The 16329-nt window shown below is 37.6% G+C and overlaps 1 protein-coding gene across 1 annotated transcript; it reads left to right on the plus strand.

Annotated features, from left to right (window-relative positions):
• Positions 1-4909: 4909 nt before the first annotated feature.
• On the plus strand, positions 4910-10884 carry LOC126605166 (polygalacturonate 4-alpha-galacturonosyltransferase-like). The gene is made up of 11 exons (XM_050272531.1): positions 4910-5072; positions 5169-5324; positions 6994-7028; positions 7148-7207; positions 7329-7454; positions 7575-7638; positions 7719-7762; positions 7997-8331; positions 8448-8805; positions 9435-10022; positions 10207-10884. Exons 2-11 carry the CDS (start codon positions 5183-5185, stop codon positions 10480-10482), a joined length of 2028 nt encoding a protein of 675 aa, XP_050128488.1. The 5' UTR covers positions 4910-5072; positions 5169-5182; the 3' UTR covers positions 10483-10884.
• The last annotated feature ends 5445 nt before the right edge of the window (positions 10885-16329 follow it).

Consider the following 16329-nt stretch of genomic DNA (forward strand, 5'->3'; position numbering starts at 1 on the left):
TTTAAGTCTTTCCAAGGCTGACTGTCGTAGAGGAGAGCTAGTTGTGTTGCTTTGTTTCTTAGGTTTTGACAACCTTTCGAAAACAGAGCTTTGGGGTGTTGGCATGTTAAGCCGCTTGAAGACGAAAATGTAGTCTTGATCACCAATGCGATCAAGTGCTGAAATTTTGGGTTTTGAATGATTTAGTCTATCAAAGACTGATGCTCGAGCGGCAGGTTTAGGCTCCTCTTGATTTTGTTCGATTCTCACGTTGATATGTTGAGCGTTAACGTTTTTTGCTTTGCTTGAAATCTTCACGGATGTTTTTGGTGTGAAGCCAAGTCCAGCTTTGTTGTTGTCAACTCCATAACCATGCTCCTTCAACTTCTTCTAAGTCTTGGTGAGGTCACGTTCTTTATAGTTAATGGTGTTTGCGTTTTTCTTTCCAAGATTTGAAGGGGAGGTGAAATCGTACCCAGCCTTTGACATGAGTTTGTAGGCGTTTGGGTCGAAACCTTCTTCTGTCATTTTGGTTGGAAGAGCGCTCGGTTCTGCCCCCTTTGGCAGGGTTTTACGAAGCCTTATGGTGGTTTTGAAATTTTAGTGTCTCCTAGCTATGTTATAGGTAAAAATGCGTTTATCTTGAACAACTTTACATCGTGCTAGTGCAACTATGTGTTGGCTTTGCTTGTCCCAGTTTCTAACGAGGATTGCCTATTCCTTCTTCTTAATATTGGGATGTATCAGAAGACGAGTGTGCTTGGTCCTTTTGAGGGCGTCACATTTCCTTTGGGTGTTGCGGGCTTAGCAGGCTCATCATCGTCTTTGCTTGAAGATGGCACGACTTCCCTTTCTTGCTCTTTGGGCACGGCTTGCTACTCCTTCTTTTTTGGTGCGGCTTTGCCTGTGGACTTGTCTCAGTTGGAAGAGCTTCGGGCACCATTTCTTCATCCATGTAGAACTTGGCATTCGTGAAGTGTGACTCAACTTCAATGAATGGCTTGGTGTCGCCTTGTATCACCTTCACCCATTCTCAGTAGAACTTTAGGCATTGGTGGAGGGTGGATGGCACCACTCCATTCCAGTGGATCCAAGGCATTCCCAAGAGCAAGTTGTAAGAAGTTCTAGTGTTAATCATGTGGAATAGCGTGCTTGACTTGAGTACACTAATGGTCATTTCGACTCAGACCATGCTTATCACTGTTTGTCCTCCTTGGTTGAAACCTTGGATTAAAAGACGACTTCGGGATAATTCATCTACCTTGATGCTGATTGTAGTCATTGTTGACTTTGGCATGATGTTTATGGCCGATCCGTCATTCATAAGCATGCGGTTGACTTTGTGTTCCCTTACGTACCTAGAGACAAAGAGATGACGATTGTGAGACTTTGATCCCAACAATAAGTCTTTGTCAGTGAAGCTGATTGCGTCATGGGGAGCACATCATGTGGCATCTTATTGGCTAATCACAGCGCTTCCTCAATGTTAAAGTATGATGCCAAGCTTTCTTTAGGCGTAAAAGTTTTCTTTTCCTCGATGATGATAACTTTGCCCTTTGAAGGCCCTTCTATCTCTATTTTAACCATGTGACAGGCAACGGTAATGTACTGTTGGCAAAAATCCCTCGAGAAGTACTCGTGCAAGGATATGAGAATGCGCAACTCTTGCTCCATGGGTTCCCCATTGTACGTCGGCTTAACAGCTCTTACATTTCTCTTGGGCTTCCTATTGTTATGGCAGCAGTGTTTTCTCGCTTGTTTCACCTTTGGCTTTGCGACTTATGGTCTTAGCTTCCTTGTCTTCTTGTAAATCACTAGTGTCCACCCCTCTTCATCATCGGTAAGTGCACTTTGGTCACTTGCCCTCAACGATGGTTGTGTATAATGTGTCGTGTAACTTTAGCAAAGATGAGAATGAGCATGCATTACTTGGAGAAGCACAAGATCAAATGATCCAAACACAATTGCAGTAGTGTGTGTTACGGCTGTGTCTTCAAGGTCGAGTTCAATTTGCCTTTATTGTGCCAGCTTCATAATGAGCTATTTGAGGACGAAGAACTTGTTAACAGGATGGCTCACAATACGATGGTACTTGCAGTACCTATGATCGTTAACGCGATTCATCTCTTTAGGGCGCTTGCATTTCGGTAGCTCGATCACTTTCTTCTCTAGCAGGTCGTCTAACATTGTGGCCACATCAGAGTCTGGAAAATGGTACGTCTTTTGCTCTAGCTCCCTCAAAGTGTTTTTGTACCTATCTTGAGTGAGAGAAGGCTCACTTCTCTTTATCTTATTCGTTTTTTTCTTGTAAAAGATCTTGACGGGCGCATGAAAGGTCTTGATGGGGGTAGTATTGACAACAAAAGCATCATTGGCAGGCTTTTTCCCAATCTTATCTACATTCGGACCGAACACCTTGTCATTTTTATAGTCGGTGATTGGCTTCTTTATCCTATGGTTGGCGATACTCAACTCCATATCGTGGGAACGAGTCGTCAGTTCCTCAAATGTTGTCGGCTTTATACCTTGGATGATGTAATGTAGCCCCCAATGCATGCCTTGAACACACATCTCAATGGCAGAGGTTTCAGAAAGCCGATCTTTGTAATCTAAACTTAATGAACGCCATCTGTTGATGTAGTCGACGACAGGTTCATCTTTCCATTACTTCATACTCGTCAACTCTAGCATGCTTAAGGTACGGCGAGTGCTGTATAAGTGGTTAAGGAATTCCCTTTTAAGCTGATCCAAACTGTTGATGGATTCGAGCTCGAGGTCGATGTACCAATCAAAGGCATTACCTTTCAACAAGTGCACGAACTGCTTGACGAGGTAGTCTCCCTCTGTCCTAGCGTTGTTGCAAGTTTCGATGAAATGGGCAATATGTTGTTTAAGATTGCACTTTCTATTGAATTGCATGAACTTTGGCGGCTAATAACCCTTTGGCATCCTCAAGGCGTCAATCTTCTTGGAGTAGGGCTTTGAGTACAGTACGAAGTCATGCAAGCTTCCTTGGTACTGCACCTTGATGGTGTTAGTGATCATCTCTTGCAATTGTTGGATAGAAAGAGATACCATGAACGTTGTTGCTTGGTCCAGCTTTTCCTTCGTTTTCTCCACTAGAGGCTCTTCCTTTTCGTCGGTTTCCTCCTTTGGTGGATCAACCTTCGGGTCAGCTTTGTCATCGTGCTGCGCCTCCAAACAGTTGACAAGCGTAGCAATTTGCAAGTCTTTCTCCTCCATGGTTCTTGTCAGTCTTGTAATTGCTTCGTTCATTTAAGCTAGCTGCTCTTCGATGGAAGTCGTGCCAGTAGTCATGACTTACATAGCTATGGGACACAAGCTGCTTGAGTTGGCATCAGAAGTCAAAGACTCAAGGTATCTCCTTGGGCTTTCCCTTGGCGCCCTTAGCGAGGCCAAGGTAATCACAGGCTCATGCCTTAGGTGCTCTTACTCATTTGGCAGATTTGATGCAGTTGGAGAAGGCACGGCAGGGAGAGTTTTTGCCTTACTTCAGGTTGTGACGCCAAAAGTTCCACCACTTGCGGCAAGGATGCCCTTGTTCTTCTCGTTGGTAGCGAGAACAATTTGATCCTTTCTTTATGCCATTTGTTGTTGCAGGTCTGAAGACAAAGATGAGAGGCAAAAATATCCCACCAGGTGTGCCAAATTTATAAACACGAAAATTCTGTAATGAATGAAATGAGAACATGTGTACAAAGTAGATTTGTATTGATTTGAATTTCTAGGTTACAATATCTGTTTACAACTTTTCCTCTGATTTAGTCTTCAAATTTGATGTAGATAGTTGATTGTTGATTCAAGGGTCATGATGACTAGATCTCGGATAAACAATTGAACAATTGCTTCAAGTTTTGAGCTTGAAAACAACGCGTAGACGGTTTTTGCTTCAAAGATACGGCAAAGATGATGTTGATGTAGGATTTTATTGATTCAAGGGTCTTGTCGACTTGATATTGAATTGAACGTCGTTACAAGTTTATGAGCTTGCAACAAAGTCTTAAAGGAATCGGCACAAGTGCTTGTTGATTCTTCAAAAGGAGTGCTTCGACTTTGGTCGAGAGAATGCTTCATCTTTGATTGAATGTTCTTCAAAGAGAGCTTTGGCAGTGTATTTGTCTTCAAAGGTTTAGCAGAGGTTCTTCTGAATGAAAGAATTTAGACCCTTATGCTTGTGGGAGGATCTTGTATTTATAGGCTTCTCAAGGCTTGCCTTTGGGTAGATTTGGCTTTAATTTATGTTCTAATTCATCCATGGGAGAATTTAGGGAAATGTTTTGTGTTTTACTTTCAGCCACTTTTCTCCGTTGGCCGAAATTATGAGGCATTGTAGCCCATTGTGTGAGCAATATTCAATTCTTGCTTTTTTTATGAAGATATCTTAACTTTCTTTCCAGTTTTGAGAGCATTTTGAACCCTTGTCGAATTTAAGAGGGATTCTCCCTTGTTTGCCGAGTTTTTTTGGAAGATTTTATATTTCCTTTGCTTGATTTGTGTGCCATATGTCATTGATGACTTGTCCATTTGTGATAAATCATATGCCACGTGGAGCTCTGTAATGCATCATTTGTATGCAATGAAATTTACATGTCTACAAATCTAGGGTATTCCCCGCATATAGGCGATGACTAATCCCTCGAGCCGAATCATACCCTATTCAGAGGGCAAGCTCTTCGAATGCTAGCTTCTCCATTCACAAGGGTCGAACTTGAGACCTTACTTAAAAAGAACAAGCTCCTTACCACTTGAATCACCAAGCATTGATAATAATTTCGTACTTCTTGTTTACACAATCACACTAATTACAAGCCACTATTTACAACACATTTTATATTTTATTTTTACATTTTTCTGTTGAAGCCACAATTAGAGATGTAGCGAAAGCGATGTCCTACGTGGTTAAAAGCACTGCATATAAATTAAAAAATAAAAATAAAAATCACGGTGTTTTGCTCGAATTCACACTCCTCCCCATTTCGCTCTCTTTCCCCCATCAATGGATTCCGAGTCTCTCACTCGCATTCGCCTTTAGCTTCCATTCCTGTCGTCTCCGATTCCGCAAGATCCCCTCTGTAATTCTCTCTCTCTCTCTCTCTCTCTCTCTCTCTCTCTCTAGCCATGGATTCTGAAAGTTTCTGACTTTTTTCTATTGATTTGAACAACTTTAGGTATTTGATCGGCAATGGCGTTGAAGCGGGGGCTATCGAATGCCGGCGCCCACAGGAACCGAGCTTCTGGATCTCGATTCCCTCTCGCGATTCTTATTTTCTTTGCGCTTCTCGTTCCCTTGATTTTCTTCCTCGGCCGTGGCCTCCACATCTCTGGTGCGGTGCTCAATTCCCTTCAATTCATTTATTATTTCCGTTTCTGTTGAAAAATGTGTGTATATGTATGTGTATGTATATGTATTATGTGTATGCGTATGTAACTATTTCTGCGCAATTGAAGTTTAGGTTTGCATTAGAATTTAGATCTCAATTAAGTTCCTTTTCGCTTTTGCAATTTAGGATAATTTACCTCTGTTTCTTTCGATTTCTGTTTTCGTTGCTTTAGAAAAATCAGAAAATAGGAGCAATTTCTGCTTCGAAAAACAAGATTGTTACTCTACTTTTCAAGTGTTCGTGGCATGATGCTCTGTCCCTTTTGAGTCGAGAAGAATGCTGCATTTGTTTCCGACTATTCAAGTATTTTTGTTGTTGAATCTAATGACCCTGGTTGTTCCTTACGTTATGAAAATTAGGAATTTACCTTTGTGTCGGTACCTCAGCCACCAAATTTTATGATAGATTTAATTTAATCGGGTTTTGTAATCAGTGAGCTTATTAGTATCGTCCTTTTGATGAAAAATGAAAATATACTTATCTTTATACAACAGTTAGGATCACACCTTGTAGGTAGAGTGTATTTGAGCATCAATTCACGCCAAGGAGGAGTTCCCTGATTTATAGACTAAATGTGTAATGGGTTGTATACCAATCTAGCTTACTATTCAAAGAATTGCTGAGTTGTTTCTTCTTCATGATGCTGACATCCGTACTCAAAATGCATTGGAAGGGTCTACCGTACATTATTGTCATAAAGAATATGAGCATTGTGTGGTGCATACCATTTTCAATTCAGCAAATGATAACTTCACCATGTCTGTTTTACGCCGACTGGTGGACTAATATGCTTCTTTAACTTTACACAACAGACTATGATAGGTGAATCACATACTTGAAAACGTATCAAAGAATGCTTAATATTCATATATCTTTTTTGGTATTTATGCTATTAGACAAGAATATATTTATTTTTCTCAAACAAGTACAAACAATGAAAGTTTTTGTGGCTCATATGGCTCAGAGTGCGAAGTAATTTGTTTGCCAAGACTACGTCTTGATAGAAATAATATTCTGTTGTTTGTGAAGATTTTGTCAAAGTAGTAAAATGGAAGAAGAGTCACAGGCTTGTCTGTCTTTTGGAGGTTTTATCTCTTGATAAAAAGACTGACAAGAAGTCAGAGGTCATAAATCTTGAAATCTACTTATGAATCTTATAAACTATACAAGTGTCTGAAAAGAGAGCTATATATCACTCTATGTGACAAGTCTTTCAACACATTTTGTGCTCATCTTTTGCAATTCTTACCGTCTTTGCCTCAGATATATTCATTTTGTAAATTCTTCAATCTATTGATATGAAGTAGTCTATCAGAGTTTGCATGAAGTTGGTTATTTATGCCTTACTGATCAACCGACAGGGGCTTATGTCCAATAAAAATCCTATGGAAAAGATGTCTGTTTATAGCTTGTTTACTTGTACACTTGGGTCAACTCCTGTCAGAATCTTAAAAATTTTACTAACGTCAGACCCTAAAAGAAAAAAATGCTTTCACCAATTGCTGTTTTTTATGGCCCAGCTTTGTTTTTTACTTTCTGACTTTCTTATGGGTATGAAACACTTGTGTTTATCAGCTTTAGTATAACTGTTTTCTTTTTGCAAATTTTGCAGATCATAGCGATATCTCATCTGGTCCTGGTGAAAAGGTATTGTTCCATACTTCCATCAATTTCAGCCTGAAATCTTACGTAGTGTATGATAGCTTGTTTTGTTAAAAAAAAAAAAAATGTTTTGAGAATAATAAACGATTAATTGACTGGTGCAGAATCTGGATTGGAGAGAAAGGATGGCACTGCAACATGTCAAATCTCTTTTCTCAAAAGAGGCAAGTGCAACTTTAATGAATCTTTGAGTTATCAACATGTCAATCCTATAAGTGGCAGCAGTATTTTCTGTTCTGTTAACTTTTGTTGCTAGCAAGCACACTGATTGGATCAACTTATCAGGTCATTGATGTAATTTCAGCCAGCACGAATGACATGGGGCCTTTGAGCCTTAATTTCTTTAGGAAAAACAATTTGTCAGCTTCATGGAAAGTCATTGGAGAAAATAGTTCGGTTACAGATTCTCAGGTTAGTACGCCTGTTATGCTTCTTATTTTTTTTTTATTCTTGATATCTTTTGTTCTCTGCTTCAAAAATATCATTGATTGTCGCTGCTGATTCTTTGTGTTTCAAATTGTCTGTGCGAAGAAAGATTTGACTGCTGTAAATGCCAGACAAGAGACAGCTAGGGTTAAAGTGGATGATTCTTCAGGTGGTAATAACTTTTAGTAGTATTTTCTTTTGTATGTAATACATTCCTACTTTCATTTTTGACTTTGTTACCATTTGCAGATGATCACGCTCAAGCTCTTGATCCTGCAAAACTAGCCAGAAGGGTAATGACCATACTTTATTGTGCTCTATGTATTGCCACGATTATATGTTTCTTTGCTTGAATTGTTTATTTCATTTTTTCTGACTCATAGAATCAAAGTGAAATAAACTCTAGTTAAATCATGGTTATGGCTACTTAAATTTTGTTACTTATGTAACTGTTTATCATTTTTATTTTATTTATTTATTTAATTTTTTTTTGAGGTTCTAATTTTCTTTTATAAACACTTCTGCAGCAACTAAGAGAGAAAAGGCGTGAAAAGCGTGCAAATGAGTTGGTACAACGGGATGACGAATCAATTGTAAAGCTTGAAACTGCAGCCATTGAGCGGTCCAAATCAGTTGATTCTGCAGTTCTAGGAAAATACAGCATTTGGAGGAAAGAAAATGAGAACGAGAACTCTGATTCAACAGTGCGCTTGATACGGGACCAAATCATAATGGCAAGGGTCTACTTGAGTATTGCAAAGATGAAGAACAAGCTTGATCTGTTCCAACAACTACAGTCTCGACTTAAAGAATCCCAGCGTGCAGTGGGAGAGGCAACTGCTGATGCGGATTTATCTCAAAGGTAGTGTGATTATGGACATGTAATGTTTGTGAGCACATAATATATATTACCATCCCTTTTATCTGTACTGTTAATTATGATAGTTATTACTTATTCCACACCTGAATTGCTTGTAGTGCACCAGAGAAGATAAAAGCTATGGGCCAAGTTCTTTCAAAAGCAAGAGAGCAACTGTATGATTGCAACCTGGTCACTGGGAAGCTGAGAGCAATGCTTCAGACTGCAGATGAACAAGTTCGGAGCTTGAAAAAGCAGAGCACATTCCTTAGTCAGTTAGCTGCCAAGACCATTCCAAATGGAATCCACTGCTTATCTATGCGCCTAACCATAGATTATTACCTCCTCCCCCTTGAGAAGAGAAAGTTCCCTAGAAGTGAGAACTTGGAAAATCCAAATCTTTATCATTATGCTCTCTTCTCAGACAATGTCTTGGCTGCATCAGTCGTCGTCAACTCTACTGTCACAAATGCCAAGGTGAGCTGAACTGTCTTATTCTATGGTGGTAGTTTAATTGTGCGTATCCTTTTGTCTGTTTCCAAAAGAACTGAAAAACTGTCACAAACGCCAATGTGATCTGAACTATCGTGTTCAATGCTGGTATTTTAATTATGTGTGTGTTTATGTCTGTTTCCAAATAACTGAAAAACTCTATTAACTATTATCCTGTTGAGGAATGTCAGATCCGGCACTGAGATGCAAAGATGGAGGAATATGGATATCTATTTCTATGGGATATCCATTTCTGGTAAATGAGGCTCAATAATAAAAACTTTCACCACCTGGTTTTCTTGAGATACAGATGCTAATTATTATCCGTATAACCAACTTCTTTAATATTCTAGGTGTGGCGATCAGATGAAATGACTAGAAGATGTTTGATCATAAGCTTGCTGTGTTTATATTTTCTAACTGGACTGCCTCTTTCGTGTACCTCATTCATAAGGAAGTTGAAAGTTAATAGCAAAATAAAAATAAAAAAATATTTGAAAGTTGACCTGTACCCTATTCGACTTGTTACCCATCTGTAGTCCTTCGGAATGTCTATTGCTGAAGTCAGATGCAGGTTTCTTGTTTAACTTACGTGTGTTTCTTGGTGATTGCAGGATCCATCAAAGCACGTATTCCATCTTGTTACTGATAAGCTTAACTTTGGAGCCATGAATATGTGGTTTTTATTGAATCCTCCTGGAAAAGCCACTATTCATGTTGAAAATGTTGACGAGTTTAAGTGGCTAAACTCATCGTACTGCCCGGTTCTGCGTCAGCTTGAGTCTGCTGCAATGAAAAATTATTATTTCAAGGCCGACCATCCTACCACTCTCTCGTCTGGCGCTTCTAACCTGAAGTACAGGAACCCGAAGTATCTCTCAATGCTTAATCATTTGAGGTTCTATCTTCCACAGGTTTATCCCAAGGTGGATAAGATCTTGTTTCTTGATGATGACATTGTTGTCCAGAAAGACTTAACTGGATTGTGGGCTGTCGATCTACACGGAAAAGTAAATGGTGCAGTGGAAACCTGTGGTGAGAGCTTCCACCGGTTTGACAAGTACCTAAACTTCTCAAATCCTCATATTGCAAGAAACTTTGATCCGAACGCATGTGGATGGGCATATGGGATGAACATGTTTGATCTTAAGGAGTGGAAGAAGAAGGATATTACTGGTATCTATCACAAGTGGCAGAACATGGTGAGTGTCTGGAACCTTACGCATTTCATTTGCTGCTGCATGTTTTGTTCTTTTGCATAGATTTGTGTATGAAGTCAGCCACAAGGCAATCACTCTTCACACTTTCTTTTTTCCTTCCTAAGACAATTGGCCATCTGATGTAATTTTTTTCCTGTTTATGCTTCTGTTTCTTTTTTGGTCTTAGAATGAAGACAGGACACTTTGGAAACTTGGAACATTGCCTCCGGGGCTAATTACATTTTATGGGCTGACACATCCACTACAAAAGTCATGGCATGTGCTTGGTTTAGGTTACAACCCAAGTCTTGATCGAGCTGAGATTGACAACGCGGCTGTTGTACATTATAATGGCAACATGAAACCATGGCTGGAGTTGGCGATGACAAAGTATCGAGGATACTGGACCAAGTACATTAAGTATGATCATCCCTATCTCCGCAGCTGCAAGCTAAATGAATGAAGCTGATAAAATGGGGATTTACGTAAATACTAGAAACTTTCTCTCAATCTCTGTCCTTCTCATTGGTATCTTCATCTGACAAGGCACTTAGGTTATGGTTGGTTCGTCGGGAGGAGGTATTTCCTATTTTCTTGTTGCCATAATCCACATTGTTTGTTCTTCTCTGTAATTCGTTCAATTCTATTCCATCATTCCTCATCCGTTGTAACAAGGTAACAACAAATTCTTTACCTTGATGACCTGTATAACTCAATACCTTATCTGTTTCAGAACTAAGATGTCGGGACATGATTAGGATTAAATTTCTAAGATGCTGTATTCTTTGAACAACATTCTCGCGTAGGTAATGTGTAAGGAACATGATATACTAATTGCTTGAATCATGAGCTTTTCATTGTTTAATGATCTTTCAGTTGTTGAATTAGTGTGCTAATTTAACCGTGGAGTGTAAGACGTTGGGCGTGCCAAAACTTTGTTTGTTCGAGCTGGTTGGGGCACCAATTGTTGGTGACCGCTTCTTTTTGTGTGTTGGGCAATCTGGTGCCTGGGCTATGCCCAGTGCATTACACTATTTCCTTTTTCTGCAGTAGCTATCTTGTATTCGAAGAAAGTGGCGGAACTTATAGCCGAAGTGATTAAGAACAATTATTTTGGTACACGAGATCGTAGGTTCAACCCTTCCCGTCTATTAATATCGCTTGCATAAGAGAAAAAAGTTAGTGATGATTAGCTCAGTGGTAGTCATTCTTTTCTTTCCTTAGATATGATACTATACTCTTTATCTTCCGAGCACAATGGAAACCAGAAGAAGTTCCTTTTTCTCCCACTATCTCCCACAAACGAAAAACCAACACTTGGGATAATCTCTGCCCCCCATATCTTACGGACTTGAATAAAACCCACCACTTTATCTTATACCCATCAATTAAATCCCAAACAAGGCCCAAGAGAGAACCTGTACGGACAATGAGGCGTATAAGGTTACCGCGTCATTGGACAATAAAAATGAGTCATTCTTCTAATCATACATGGTTATTTGTCGTCGAATAGATGCTAACAGTCGAGATTAAAATATTAAAAAGATATATATATATTTTTTTGTCTACATTCATTGGTCATCATGTGGCTAAGAAAAACTAGAATTTTCTTTACTTGGGTAGAGGCCAAGATAATAAAATTCCAGTTTTCCTTAATCACTCGGTAAGTAAGGGATGCATGATCACTTACTTTTGACAAGTAAGATAATAAGAGATTATTCTTCCAACTGGAGATCCTACATTGGAAGGTAAAAAGATAGCTGCTTTAGGATAGAATTCTATTTGTTGTAACATCTTTTTATGGTACGACTCCTGCGTTGTGTGGTCAATGAGATTAAGTGACAATTGAGTATTCTTTTGCATAATCATTTTATCTTTTGGTGGATTGGATTCTCACAAATATCATCTATGTCATGTCAATCTGTTCCCTTTCAACAATAATTGTACTTTGCTTGTGGGCAAATCTTGTTTTGATCAGCATTTGCTTCTTTCTTTGGGGAAGAGATACTCTCCGGATCTCTCTCATCAAGTCCATCAAACCTAGTGATTCGGGTCCTTGAAATTTGATCAAACGGCTAAAATTATTATAGCTTTAAAGGAGCTTCTTAATTTTAACCTTTGGATCAAATTTCAAGGGTCCAGATCATTGGATTTGATGGACTTAGTGGAAGAGATCCTTCCCCTTTCTTTAGTAATGTTATCCAAATTCTATATTCAAACTTGTTGATACATGTCATTTTTTCTTTCATTTTTAGAGAATATGCACAAATGGCACTTGAATTTTTCCAATTTTGTGCAAGTACTACGTTAAGTAAATGAATTTACAATTAACAATTTAAACTTGAGAACCATTATCGAGTGATCCAGTGGTTGGAGATGAATTTAAGACCTGTATTTCACACAGCACATCCTGAATTCAATTCCTGCCATTGGTGAATTGCATGATGTGGCCAGGGGAAGGCTGAAATGCCTATGTGGGTCTTTCCAGCCTTCGGAGGGGTGGATTGTTGTGGCAAAGCCACCAACTAGTCCCATTTTTAACGGAAAAAAAAATAAAAAAAATTCAAACTTGTGTTACAAGTCCATGTCTGACAAAATGACATAATTTTTTTTTGATAGAAAATTAGATTTTAATCCTTAAATAGGATGAAATTAATGTCTTATACAATATTAAAATTAATTTTAGTCCCTAGACGTATTTAATGTTAACATATGGATTCGAGACTTGGTGCGATGGCAAGTGCCTTCGCCCATGAGCGGTAGGTCTCGGGTTCGAGACTTGGAAGCAGCCTTTCCATAAATGGGGGTAAGGCTAGCCGACATTCACCTCTCCCAGACCCTGCGTAAAGCGGGAGCCTTGTGCACTGGGTACGACCTTTTTTTATATGGATTCAATGTCTTTCTTTTTTTTTTTTTAAAAAAAAAATTTTTTATGATGTCCATGAATTAAGTTTTATGAAAAGTATTGTAAGTTTTAAACCCGACAATTTCTTACACGACCCCTTACCATGACGTGAAAACAACGAGAAAATAATGGGGTTCGGGTCAACATGATAACTAATCGGGTCATTATCGAGTCACCTGTTAATAACGGTCCTTAATGGGTTTACATGCGGGTAACCCATTCAGACCCCTTTAGAACAAAAAAATTATTTTGATGATTTAAAGTTTTAAAGTTTTTTGATGATTTTAAAGTTAAACTACTAAAAAAACTTACTAGAGAATACAATAGCCATAGTGTATATATTGTATATTAAATAAGTATTGTTGTATTAATATACTATATAAGTTTAAAAAAACATTGGTTTATTTATTTTTATTATGAGAGCTATATTTTTTAACAAACGATACTTTCTATATTAAGGGGTGTGCGAGTGGACTAAGCCTCATAATCAGCTAGTAATAATAATGTAGTTCAAATTCGCCTTTGGCGAAAATAGAACCTAAAACCTGTCACTTATAAGTAAAGAGGAATATCATTAGACCGTAATAGTAAGTGGTATGAGAGTTTCTTATTATTATTATTGGAATAACTTTTACTTGACCTATTGTTCAAAATTCAAATCAACTAGTATAGTATTTGTATAGAAAAAAAAGGACAGACATTTAATTTTAGAGTCAATGATCAAACAAAGTTTTTTACTTTCTCTCATACAATCAAACTCATAAATGTTTTATACTCTTAAAAGTGGGATTAAAACCTCATAAAACACATTAAAAATAATAAAAATATCCAAGTAATTTAAAAATATCAAACACATTAAAAAATTATAATAATTAATTTACAATTGCAAAAAATGTGAAAAAAATATGCAAATGCTCGTGATTACATCATCTACGCTTTGAGATGGGTATATGGTCATTTGCATTTTTAAAACTCCAGAAACCCTCATGAATAGTATTTTTAGGGAGCTCAAAATAAATAAAAATTCTTAATAATTAATCTACAAGTGTGCAAAATGTGAAAGAATATATATAAACGCTCGTAGTTGCAACCTCCACACATAGAGAATCCTCCAGACCATCATAAATAGTTTTTTTTTTTTATTTGAGTGCAAAATTAATAGAATTCAAATTGTGGAAGTGTAAAAAAATATATATACAATCACTCGTACTGACAAGTTTTACAACTTTTGTGAAGGATCATCTCCGATATTCGACACTATAATCCTTAGGGGTGTGATATCCACACACCCCTTTTTACTTCTCTCACATCCTTTTAATTTTTGGCCGTCGGATCGAATGAATTAAAGAAGATCAAAGGATAGAAATTAACAAGGGGTGTGGGAGAAGTAAAAAAGGGTGTGTGGATAGCATACCCCTAATCCTTAAACCTTTTAAACGTCGATTGTCCCTTAAGTTTTATTCTTATCACCAAATTTCGATTTTTAGATTTTTTTTAACATGATTTTTTTAGCGAATGTAGAAAAATGAATGGTTTGGGTCATTAACTAAAATATGAGACCATATTATATAGTTTCTTGAGACTTTATAAACTTCGAGCAATATTTTGACTAATGGTAAAAATCTGAATGTAATATCAATGATTCAAACCATTCATCTTCCTGCATCCTCAAAACGATCATGTTTTCAAAAAACAAAATCTGAAGAAACAAAATTTGGTGAGAAGAATGGACCGTAAATCTAAATGACAATCAACAGTTAAATTTTGATTTACAGTTTATGACACACCCTGATCCCGATGTCCTCCAAACACCAAGATGGGCATGAGCTTGCCTACATCCGAGGGTGACGAAGCCATTTCAACATGCATGCAAGTTATAAAGAAAGAACAAACGTAAATAAAATATGTAAATTTGAATATAATGAAGTATGCGGTTGTAGGAACGTATTCAAAGCATACAACTGATGCGAAAATTAACTTAACACACAAATTAAAACCCTCTTTTGACAATTGTACTATATGTATAAGTAGGGATCGTTCTGGACCGGGGATTAGGAGGGATTGCTAATCCACTCTAAACTAACTCAAAAACACAAAAATAAACTTAAAAGTACTTAACTAGACTCTAATGACTCAAAACAAACTTAAAAGACTCAAAACAGCTTAAAACAACTAATTAGACTCAAACTAGACATTAGGAATGACTTTGGACGAAAATTGGTTTTAACTTAACTCAAAACACTTAAAAACACAACTAGGACAGATTCTAACTAATTAGACACTCTAAAGTAAATGGGGATTTGGTTTTGGACGAATTTAAGTAAAAACAAATAACTAAAGACTTAAAACAGATTTTGGACGAATTTGGTGATTTGAATGGATGATGGGCTAGCTAGAAGGTCTTTCTCCACACATGACACACTTGCATATAAAACGATTTCTAGTTGCTTTTCAATAAACCATGAACCTCAACACCCCAGATTAATTAGGTACGCTTAAATTAACTTAAATTAATCCTCAGATTTTCCTTATGTCATTGAATTGGACGAAAATAGCGCATCGCAATCAAATTATTCTTCAAAAGTTCCCTACATGAAAGCGCATAATAGAGATACAATCAAAGATCATTAAGTTATATGAAAATCATAAGTATTGACAAGGCATTCGTAACTATGAAAGCGCATGATACTTATGCCAGGAATTTACTTAACACGATTGTGACTAGCAACCTCCACTACTCATGAATATAAGTTCGTAACGATTAGGTGAAACTCTCTTATATCCTAGCATCAGATTTATGCATGCAAATTAAGTGTGCACTCTTAACCCACATACACAAACAAGTTTTAATTCAAACAGATAAGTAAATTGAATTCACAATTTATGAAATCACAACTAGATGTAATCAAATTATATTGCAAGTATAATCATGATTTCGAAATTCCCCCTAGCTAAGAGGGGTTTAGTTCCTCATACTCACAAAACAAAGATTATTGAACTTAAAAATTGAAAATAAAAGAAAGATTACACCTAAAATGTTCCAGCAACGCTAACTTGAATGGCAAGCACGTCCAAGGGCTCTCATTCTTCTTCTATGCTGCGGCACAAGGGTTGGGTGAAGGTTTGAGTGGTAGTTTTTATGGAAGAATGACTGAAAGTATGTATGGTGGTGAATGGGTGCGGCTGGAAGTGGATGGATGTGTAGAATGGTGAATGGTGGATGGGTGGATTAAATATGGTGAAGGATGGATTCTTTGAATGGTGTGTGGCAAAGGCTTTTATTTATAGGAGAAGGAAAGGCAAAGGGGACAAGGAAGGGTTATGACACAAAGTGAAAGGGAAAGGGAAAGTTATGACACAAAGTGAAAGGTAAGAGAAAGTTATGACACAAAGTGAAAGGTAAAG

Source organism: Malus sylvestris, chromosome 2, assembly GCF_916048215.2.
Source record: "Malus sylvestris chromosome 2, drMalSylv7.2, whole genome shotgun sequence".
NCBI lineage: Eukaryota > Viridiplantae > Streptophyta > Magnoliopsida > Rosales > Rosaceae > Malus > Malus sylvestris.